Source organism: Scyliorhinus canicula, chromosome 27, assembly GCF_902713615.1.
Source record: "Scyliorhinus canicula chromosome 27, sScyCan1.1, whole genome shotgun sequence".
NCBI lineage: Eukaryota > Metazoa > Chordata > Chondrichthyes > Carcharhiniformes > Scyliorhinidae > Scyliorhinus > Scyliorhinus canicula.
Window position 1 is genome coordinate 16,619,171 of NC_052172.1, and position 10,609 is coordinate 16,629,779.

General features: G+C 50.4%; 1 protein-coding gene across 1 annotated transcript; it reads left to right on the top strand.

The window, feature by feature from the left end:
• The first annotated feature begins 758 nt into the window (after nucleotides 1-758).
• On the top strand, nucleotides 759-9,896 carry LOC119957712 (putative transcription factor ovo-like protein 3). Its single transcript, XM_038785791.1, has 4 exons — nucleotides 759-858; nucleotides 6,238-6,401; nucleotides 8,376-8,559; nucleotides 9,591-9,896. The coding sequence occupies exons 1-4, from the start codon at nucleotides 759-761 to the stop codon at nucleotides 9,890-9,892; spliced, it is 750 nt and encodes a 249-aa protein (XP_038641719.1). The 3' UTR covers nucleotides 9,893-9,896.
• Nucleotides 9,897-10,609: the final 713 nt, after the last annotated feature.

Sequence of the window (10,609 nt, forward strand, 5' to 3'; positions counted from 1 at the left end):
CCTCCTCCTCTCCCCCTCCCCCCCTCCCCCTCCCCCTCTCCCCTCCTCCCCTCCCCCTCCTCCCCTCTCCTCTCCCCTCCCCTCCCCTCCCCCCCCTCCCTCCCCTCCCCTCCCCTCCCCTCCCCTCCCCCCTCCCCTCCCCTCCCCCCCCTCCCCCCCCTCCCCTCCCCTACCCCCCCTCCCCTCCCCTCCCCATGCCCTTAGATGGAGCCCCAGGTGGCGAGCTCTCCTGAAAGCCGGAGCCACTGGCAGTGCAGCGCCCCCCCTTCAGTACCGCACCAAAAGTGTCAGCTGCCATCTCTTTTGTTCCAGGTCCTGGATTCGAATCCACAACTGTCAAGACCCAGAGGCCACATCGCTGCCAACCGAGCAACCATAGCTATCACTCGGAATCAAAATGATTTGCATAAAAAGGATGGAAGGGGTGGGTGCTGATCAGATTTGCAAAACCCTTTACATGATCCGTCTGTTTACAAACGGAAGAAGCCTTTGAAACTACCCATGGAAATTTAAATATATTTTATCCAAAGCGTTTTCGATTTCCATTGGTTTTGTGAGGTTGGTTAGGTAAATTATGCTCCAGAAGGTATATTTAAGCGGTGTGGATGGTAGGTTATTTTTTGAGAGGATTGCTGACCATTTGGCAGGTGGATGGAGTATCGCGTTAAGGGTTCGAAACTCCCCTGACATTCCCGGCCGATCGTTAATCAGTGCCGGGGAGTTCTGCTGCTGTTTTCTGCGTCCGAGTTCCCACCGCGATGCCGCGGTCCTTTCTGGTCAAGAAACGTCACCGTAAGTGCGACAGGCGCAATTGGGGCAACATATCGGACAATCGGCGAGGGGATTTCTACATTCCAGGTGGGTTTCCTGCACGAAACAGTCTTTCCCAGGGTGGAAGAAAGGGGAGCTGGAGTGAGAGATGGAAAGATTGAGGTGCAGGGTGGATGGAGAGATAGACAGCTAGCTGGAGGGAAAGATGGCCAGAGGAAGAGGTAAAGAAGGAGGGGGATGGATGGATAGACCGAGCACTGCACTTCTTAGGCAACACATTTGTGGTCCCCAGCTAACTTGCGATCAGGAGTAGGAATCCTGGCTGCTTCCTATTGATCCTGTCCTTTGCCAAGCGTCACTGAGGAAGGTTTTGCCCCCCTCATTCCCACAATGATGTCCCCTCTTGAAATCAGCTCAATCTGTAAGGGTGCCCACGGGTCAGTTTGTTATCTGGGTTTGTCGACCCCTCACAGGATGATCTGGAATGACCGAATTCAGAAGCAAGGTGGAGGCGATTATGGGGAGGTTGAGCGTGTGGCTCTCTTGCCTCCGCGTTCGAAGGTCATGACTTTAAGATCCAACCCAGAGACTTTCAATGGGAGTCATTCAGTCCCACATCCTGATTGTAAGCTGTGAATTCCTCACCCTCGACCATCTGTCCAACCCTCTTTTGAAAGGATTTTGGAATCCGTTTCCTCCACCTTTACGGGTGGAACATTCCAGAATCACGACAGTGAAAACATTTCTCATCTCTCTTCTAGATCTTTGGCAGTGAATCTATTATCTCGGAATCGCTCGCTGTCTTAGGAGATCTCTGTGAGAGTCTAGAACCCCCCTCAGCCATCTCTGATTGAAGAATAGTCGCAGCCTTTCCAATCCCGCCTCAGAACTGAAGTCCCGCATTCCTGGTGACAACCCTACAAACATTTTTTTAATTCTTCCACGGGATGTAGGCATCGCTGGGCCGAGCCCAGCATTTGTTGCCCATCCCTAATTGCCCCTTGAACTGAGTGTCTCGCTTGACCATTCCAGATGGGCATTTAAGAGTCACCCCCATCGCTGTGGGTCTGGAGTCACGTGTAGGCCAGACCGGGTAAGGACGGCAGATTTCCTTCCCTAAAGGAGACCAGATTTCTTACAACAATCAATGATAGTTGTCATGGTCACTATCACTGAGACTGGCTTTATATGTACCAGATTTGTTTATTAGTTTATTTTTTTATTAATTTATGGGATGTGGACGTCGCTGGCTTGGCCAGCATTTGTTGTCCATCAATAATTGCCCCTTGTGAAGGTGGTAAGTGAGCTGCCTTCTTGAGCCGCTGCAGTCCATGTAGTGTAGGTACACCCACTGTGCTGTTAGGGAGGGAGTTCCAGGATTTGATCCAGCGACAGTGAAGGATATAAGAAAACTACAGCACAGGAACAGGCCCTTCGGCCCTCCAAGCCTGTGCCGACCATGTTGCCCTAACTAAAAAAAACCCTTCTGCCCTTCCTTGGTCCGTACCCCTCTATTTCCTCCCTATTCATGAATACATCCAGCTGCCTATTAAATGTTGCTAATGTGTCTGCTTCCACCACATCCTCTGGCAGCGCATCCAGGGCACCCACCACTCTCCGTGTGAAAATCTTACCCCGTACATCTCCCTTAAACATTTCCCCCTCTCACCTTGAACCGGTGCCCCCTTGTAATTGACACTTCCACCCTTGGAAAAAGCCACTATCAGGTCTCCCCTCAGCCTCCGCCTTTCCAGAGAAAACAATCCTCGCTTATTCAACCTCTCCTCATACCCAAAACCCTCGAGATCTTCCAAGTCAGGATGGTGAGTGACTTGGAGGAGAACTTCTAATTGGTGATGTTCCCGTGAATCTGCTGCCCTGGGCCTTCCCGGAGGAGCCTTCTTACTACTGATGAGTGCATGATGGAGAGATTGGTGTACAGTTGGAAAGAGAGATGGATAGAGAGAGATAGCTGGAGAGACAAAGAGAGAGTTAGGGATAAAGGGGGAGATAGATGCAAATATAGATGGATCAATAGATTACAGCATTTCCTGAGTCTTAATTTTGGAATTCTGCTGTAATATAGCACCTGCTTTAAATTTGTATTTAGGAGAAGCTGCTAGAAATTGTGGAAAGATCAGGGAATTATTACAAGTGTATAAAATCCAGTTCACTCTGTAATCTCGGGAATAAACCTGGATTAAGGTGGCTGAGTGGGTAAGGCGAATGGCCAGTAATCCATTGTGGTCTGTCGCGCGAGGGTTTGAATCCCATCCTCGTCAATGTTTCATTGCGTACGGCCCGGAAGCACAGTGGTTAGCACCGTTGCTTCACACGCCAGGGTCCCGGGTTCGATTCCCGGCTTGGGTCACTGTCTGTGTGGAGACTGCACGTTCTCCCCGTGTCTGCGTGGGTTTCCTCCGGGTGCTCCGGTTTCCTCCCACAAGTCCTGAAAGACGTGCTGTTAGGTGAATTGGACATTCTGAATTCTCCCTCTGTGTACCCGAACAGGCGCCGGAATGTGGCGACTAGGGGCTTTTCACAGTAACTTCATTGCAGTGTTAATATAAGCCGACTTGTGACAATAAAGATTATTATTATACGGAAAAGACTGGCTTTAGCATCTTCCATTCCCCAGTGTATAAACGATAACTCTAACACTGAGGTGACATATTTTGGGTGGGATTTTAAACCCAAGTTCAGCCTGGCCTCTCTGGTGAATGTAGAAGATCCCATTGCTCTACTTTGAAGAACAGGAGAGGGTAGCACAGTGGCGCAGTGGGTTAGCACTGCTGCCTGCGGCGCCGAGTTCCCAGGTTCGATCCCGGCTCTGGGTCACTGTCCGTGTGGAGTTTGCACATTCTCCCCGTGTCTGCGTGGGTTTCGCCCCCACAACTCAAAAGATGTGCCGGGTAGGTGGATTGGCCACACTAAATCGTCTCTGAATTGGAAACAATGAATTAGGTACTCCAAATCTATATAAGAGAAAAGAACAGAGCATTTTCCCTTGGGCCAATATCAATCCCTCAACTAACAAAATTGCGAAGACAAACAGGGAGAAGTGATTTGGTCGTTGTGACAGTGCTATCCGTGGGATCTTGCTGTGTGCAAAGCGTGTATCATTTTCCCTCTGGTATTTTCACTGGACGCATAATCCTAAAACGAAAAGCAATCCTCTGGGGATTGGGGTGCGAATCCCACTGCGACAGGAATGAAATTTGAATTCAATACAATAGAACATTACAACGCAGTGCAGGCCCTTCGGCCCTCGATGTTGCGCCGACCTGTGAAACCAATCTGAAACCCATCTACACTATTCCCTCATCATCCATATGTTTATCCAATGACCATTTGAATGCCCCTAATGTTGGCAAGTCCACTACTGTTGCAGGCAGGGCATTCCACGCCCTTACTACTCTCTGAGTAAAGAACCTACCTCTGACATCTGTCCTATATCTATCTCCCCTCAATTTGAAGCTATGTCCCCTCGTGCTAGACATCACCATCCGAGGAAAAAGGCTCTCACTGTCCACCCTATCTAATCCTCTGATCATCTTGTATGCCTCAATTAAGTCACCTCTTAACCTTCTTCTCTCTAACGAAAGCAGCCTCAAGTCCCTCAGCCTTCCCTCATAAGATCTTCCCTCCATACCAGGCAACATTCTGGTAAATCTCCTCAGAACCTCCTCAGATTCCCGGCTTGGGTCACTGTCTGTGCAGAGTCTGCACGTTCTCCCCGTGTCTGCGTGGGTTTCCTCCAGGTGCTCCAGTTTCCTCCCACAGTCCAAAGATGTGCAGGTTAGGTGGATTGGCTATGCTAAATTGCCCTTAGTGTCCAAAATTGCCCTTAGTGTTGGGCGGGGTTGCTGGGTTACGGGGATAGGGTGGAGGTGTGGACCTTGGGTAGGGTGCTCTTTCCAAGAGCCGGTGCAGGCTCGATGGGCCGAATGGCCTCCTTCTGCACTGTAAATTCTATGAAAACTCTTTCCAAAGCTTCCACATCCTTCCTATAATGCGGCGACCAGAACTGCGCACAGTACTCCAAATGCGGCTGCACCGGAGTTTTGTACGGCTGCAACAAATCTGGAGTTAGAAAGTCTAAGGAAACCATGGAACCATTGCCGATTGTCACTAATGCCCCTTTAGGGCACAGCAATGCGGCGAGCCACTCAGGTCAAACGCAATTAGGGATGGGCAACCAATGTTGGCCCAGCCCAGCGATGCCCACCTCTCATGAATGAATATTGAAAATATTAATGAAAGAGGTTTTCATTTAACCGCACCAGGCTTATAAATGAAATTAAAAAATGAAAATTGCTTATTGCCACGAGTAGGCATGAAGTTACTGTGAAAAGCCCCTAGTCTCCACATTCCGGCGCCTGTCCGGGGAGGCTGGTACGGGAATCGAACCGTGCTGCTGGCCTGCTTGGTCTGCTTTAAAAGCCAGCGATTTAGCCCAGTGAGCTAAACCCAGCCCCTATAACTCCACTGATTGGGTAAAGATGCTCACTCACCGTACTCTGGCTGCCAATAGCAAGATCACATTTACATATGTTTCCATAAGAGCACAACAACTAGGAGCAGGAGTCGGCCGTTCAGCCCCTCGATCCCGTTCCACCATTCAATTCGATCATGGCCGATCTCCTCTCGACCTCAACTCGACCATCCTGCCCGTTCTCGGTAACCCTCCAGCCCGTTCCCATTTAAAAATCTGTCGAACCCCCTCCTTAAATTTTACTCAGTGTCCCAGTATCCCCCGCACTCTGGGGTAGCGAATTCCACAGCTTCACCACCCTTTGGGAGAATTTCTCCTCGTCTCGGTTTTAAATCTGCTCCCCCCTCATCCTAAAACTGTGACCTCTCGTTCTAGAATGTCCCACAAAGAGGAAGCATCCGCTCCACATCTACTTTATCCACACCTTTTATCATCTTGTACACCTCAATTAGATCTCCTCATTCTTCTAAACTCTAGAGATTATCGGCCTAAACTGCTCAATCTCTCCTCACACGACAGCCCCCTCATCCCTGGAGTCAAGCTCCTCTGAACTGCCTCCAATGTCACTACATCTTCCCTCAAATAAGGGGACCAAAACTTTGCACAATACTCCAGATGGTGGACTCATCAATGCCTTGTACAATTGCTGCAACACCTTTATACTCTCACTTTAGCCATAAATGCCAAAATTCCATTTGCTTTCCTTATTACCTGCTGCACCTTCACGCTAGTTTTCCACAATTCATGCACGAGGACACCCAGATCCCTCCGCACTGGAGCACTCTGAAGTTCCTCTCCATTTTTCCCGACCAAAATGGGTGACCTCGCACGTCGTTAAACCCTAGCTGCCCAATTTTGGCCCACTCACGTACCCTATCCATATCCCTTTGTAAGGTTCCGATTCCCACATCGGAAAAGACTTTCCCACCTATTTTAGATCTGCCGCGAATATCCTTTACTTCCATCCACAGAATGCTCGGATACCTGTGCCCTGGACAAGCGTCAACCTTTACCTCCCCCAAACACGGCGATGAGTGGAAAGGGCAAAATACAAAGCACCTGGGTGGGATCGCTTGCTAAAGGACTGCGTGGAATAGCTCACGCTGAAGAACAGCCAGAGCTCGGCAAAGCTAAGGTATGTCTTTATTGCATCAACGATCAGCCATCGCTCCCCCAACCAACCCCTGCCATAGTGATTTTACAAGAGTTCCACGTCCTGAAAGATATAAGGAAAGGAAGTGCAGCCGGGGCTCTTACCACAGAGAAGGGTGGGATGAATGTTGGACAAGGTGGTGCTGTACTGTGAGAAACCCTTACCCTCAGTGTTGAGGCCCAGGCGTGGCAAGCGGCCACTTTGCCCGAGTACATTGGAGGATTTTAAAAACTTTGTTCATGGGAGATGGGTGTCACTGGATTGGCTCAGCATTTATTGCCCATCCCTAATTGCCCTTTGAGAAGGTGGTGGCGAGCCACCTTCTTGAGCCGCTGCAATCCCTGTGGTGTAGGTACACCACCAGTGCTGTTAGGGAGGGAGCTCCAGGATTTTGATCTAATGATGATGAAGAAACGGCCGATATATTTCCAAGTCAGGATGGTGAGTGGCCCGGAGGGGAATTTGCAGGTGGTGGTGTTCCCCGTGTGACTGCTGCCCTTGGCCTTCTAGATGGTTGTGGGTTTGGAAGGTGCTGCCTAAGGGGCCTTGGCGAGTTACTGCAGTGCATCTTTTAAAAATAATTTAGAGTACCCAATTATTTTTTCCAATTAAGGAGCAATTTAGCGTGGCCAATCCACCAACCCTGCACATCTTTGGGTTGTGGGGGTGAAGCCCACGCAGACACGGGGAGAATGTGCAAACTCCACAGGGACAGTGACCCGGGGCCGGGATTCGAACCCGGGTCCTCAGCGCTGTAGGCAGCAGTGCTACACACTGTGCCACCGTGCTGCCCATGCAGTGCATCTTGCCGATGGTACACACGGCTGCCACTGTGCGTCAGTGGTGGAGGGAGTGAATGTTTAAGGTGGTGGATGAGGTGCTAATCAAGCAGGGCTGCTTTGACCTGGATGGTGTTGAGTTCTTGAGTGTTAGAACATAGAACATAGAACAGTACAGCACAGAACAGGCCCTTCGGCCCTCGATGTTGTGTCGAGCAATGATCACCCAACTCAAATCCACGTATCCACCCTTTACCCGTAACCCAACAACTCCCCCCCCTTAACCTTGCTATTAGGACACTATGGGCAATTTAGCATGGCCAATCCACCTAACCCGCACATCTTTGGACTGTGGGAGGAAACCGGAGCACCCGGAGGAAACCCACGCACACACGGGGAGGACGTGCAGACTCCACACAGACAGTGACCCAGCCGGGAATCAAACCTGGGACCCTGGAGCTGTGAAGCATTGATGCTAACCACCATGCTCTCATCCAGGCAAGTGGAGAGTCCATCACACTCCTGACTTGTGCCTTGTAGATGGTGGACAGGCTTTGGGGTGGTTAGGAGGTGAGTTACTCGCTGTAGAGTTCCCAACATCTGATCTGCTCTTGTAGCCACAGTAATTATATGGTTGGTCTAGTTCAGTTTCTGGTCGATGGTTAGCATTGCTGCCTCCCTCACAGTGCCAGAGACCCAGGTTGAATTTCTGCCTCGGGTTGACTCGACTTCTGCAGTTTCTTCCCGTGTCTGCGTGGGTTTCCTCCGGGTGCTCCGGTTTCCTCCCACAGTTCAACGATGTGCAGGTTAGCTGGATTGGCCATGATAAATTGCCCCTTAGAGTCAGAGGCTGTGCAGGTCAGATGGGGTTGCGGGGATAGGTTGGTGGCCTGGGTAGGGTGCTCTTTTAGAGGATTGGGGTAGACTAGATGGGTTCTCATGGAGGCCACTTATAGGTTGGCCTCCACAGCTGCGAAAATGTTTTTAAAGGGGCCAGGGACTTTTTAAAAAATCGCCCACACACGGCAAACCAAAATGAGAGGATACAATGACACATGAAGTTCAACTGGGACACCTTTACAGGCTAGTTGGGCAGGTTCTTGTGCTGTACGTGCAATGTCGAAAGTTCCCTCTTGCAAGAATGAATTCTGATCTTCAAATTCCTTTTGTTGGGAAGGTGAAATCGGCCGACACCCAGGGTCATTTCCTCTGTTACTCCTGCAACAAAGTCTTCCCGTTGCAGCGCATGCTGACCCGACACCTCAAGTGCCACAGCTCACTGAAGAAACACATCTGCAGGTTCTGCAGTAAAGGCTTCAACGACACCTTTGATCTGAAGAGGCACATGCGAACGCACACAGGTATGGGGGGGGAGGTGGCGGGGAGAGGGAGGGTTAAGAGTTACATCAGGGTTAGAGATGGGCGTCATTCAGTTAAGTCTCATCCAAGACATGGCGCCTCCGACAGTGCCACGCGCCCTCAGTACCGCGTTGGGAGTGTCAGCCTAGACTTGGGGTCAGCAGGCTGTTACTTGAACGCACGGTCAGCGCTGTTGCCTGCGTCAGAACGTTGCCTAGGCCGGGACCAGAGCGCTTTATCAGGACCGACAGTACTGAGGGAACGCTGCACTGTCAGAGATGCTGCCTTTTGAATGAGACCCATCCATTCCCTCAGGTGAATGCCCAAGATGCCGCCGCGTTATTTAAAACAGCATTCCATGTCCAGTGGGCACCCCAGGGGCTGGAGTGCCTTATCAACCCTTTCAATCACCTTTTGGCATAATATTTTAAGTTTCATTTGCCCTTTATGTTTGGTTCAGGGCAGTGCCCTTTAAAGGGCACCCCCTTTTAATCCATCCCCCAGTTTGCTTAATTTAGTTTAATTAGTTGAACTCAGTGGTTCAAAGTCAGGCAGGGCCGTTCTCCCAGTGCCCATCACTGAATACATGAATAGGATGGGAATAGTATATGGACCCCGAAAGTGTAGAAGATTTTAGTTTAGATGGGCAGCATGGTTGGCGCAGGCTTGGAGGGCCGAAGGGCCTGTTCTTGTGCTGTACTTTTCTTTGTTCAAACATCCCCTTGATGTGGACGAATGGGTCAATTTATTTTATGGCCATCAGTGGGAGCTTGCTGTGCACAAATTGGCTGCTGTGTTTCCAACATTAAAACAGTGAGGATGCTTCGGAACTATTTAATTGGCTTCAAATCGCCTTGGGTCACAGCAGAGGTTGCAAAAGGCACTATATAAATGCAAGTTCTTGTCTTTTTTCACGGCACATAGAACAGTACAGCACAGAATAGGCCCTTCGGCCCTCGATGTTGTGCCGAGCAATGATCACCCTACTCAACCCACATCCTCACTTTATCACCCCCGCCTTTGTTTTGAGCAGGCATTCGCCCCTACAAGTGCGACCGGTGTGAGAAGGCATTCACACAGCGCTGCTCCTTGGAATCGCACCTGAAGAAGATTCACAGCGTGCACCAAACCTACGCCTACAGGGAACGGCGGTCCAAGATTTTTGTGTGCGAGGACTGCGGCTTCACATCAAGTCAGGGGGAGACGTACTTCCTGCACCTCAGGGGCCATCACCCCACCAGCCCTTTACTACGCAGGTACCTGCGGAAGCATGGCGCATCATTTCAGAACAGATTGAGCATGCTGTTCTTCCCACACTTTTTGTCTAGCAACTAGCTAAGACAGAAAGAGTTGCCATTCATAAAAGTGCCTTTCATTGATTGTTGTAAAAAAATCCATCTGGCTGACTTTAGGGAAGGAAATCTGCCGTCCTTACCCGGTCTCGCGTACATGCGACTCCAGGGGATTTTGATATATTTGTTTATTACTCTCCATGGTCGGAACCTCGACAGTGCCTGGATGAGGATCTCCAAGTCCACCTTCAGGTTTAGTCAGCGGACACTCCTTGATGATGTGAATCATCGTTTGGACTGTTCAACATGATGGTCTTGGTGATCCCACTGACCTCGGGCAGCTGCACGGAGGCCTTGGTCAGTCCTGAAACGCTTCAAAACAGTCCACTGTTGCTGTGGGAGATCAAAGCCAGGTGGATGGAGCTTTGGGGTCTGCAGTGAGACAGTGGCTTCTGCTGCCTTTCCTCCTGCCTTGGGGAACTCGGTGGTTATTCCTTGACACGCCGGGTTTAACCCTACCTTGTTGCTCGAGGGGATGTGTATTTGTGGTGGGTTATAAAGAGGTCACTGATTGAGGGCAGGCTTGGGTTGAGCTTGCCGTAGCAAGTCACCTGGTGTTGTGGGGCGGGCAAGGTTGCTGAGGACTGGAAGTCGTGGCGATTAGTTGGTGGGAGGGTATCCTGCGATGATGCAGTTTGTTCAGTTGCACATCAATATGCCTGGTGGGCGGCACAGTGGTCTGCACTGCTGCCTCACAGAG

Bases quoted from the DNA above. Each gene is read 5' to 3' on its own strand.
- LOC119957712 (XM_038785791.1), top strand. From the start codon at position 759: ATGCCGCGGTCCTTTCTGGTCAAGAAACGTCACCGTAAGTGCGACAGG. The intron at 859-6,237 runs GTGGGTTTCCTG...TTCCATCCACAG, and splicing joins AGGGGATTTCTACATTCCAG to AATGCTCGGATACCTGTGCC. The intron at 6,402-8,375 runs GTATGTCTTTAT...TTTGTTGGGAAG, and splicing joins CAGAGCTCGGCAAAGCTAAG to GTGAAATCGGCCGACACCCA.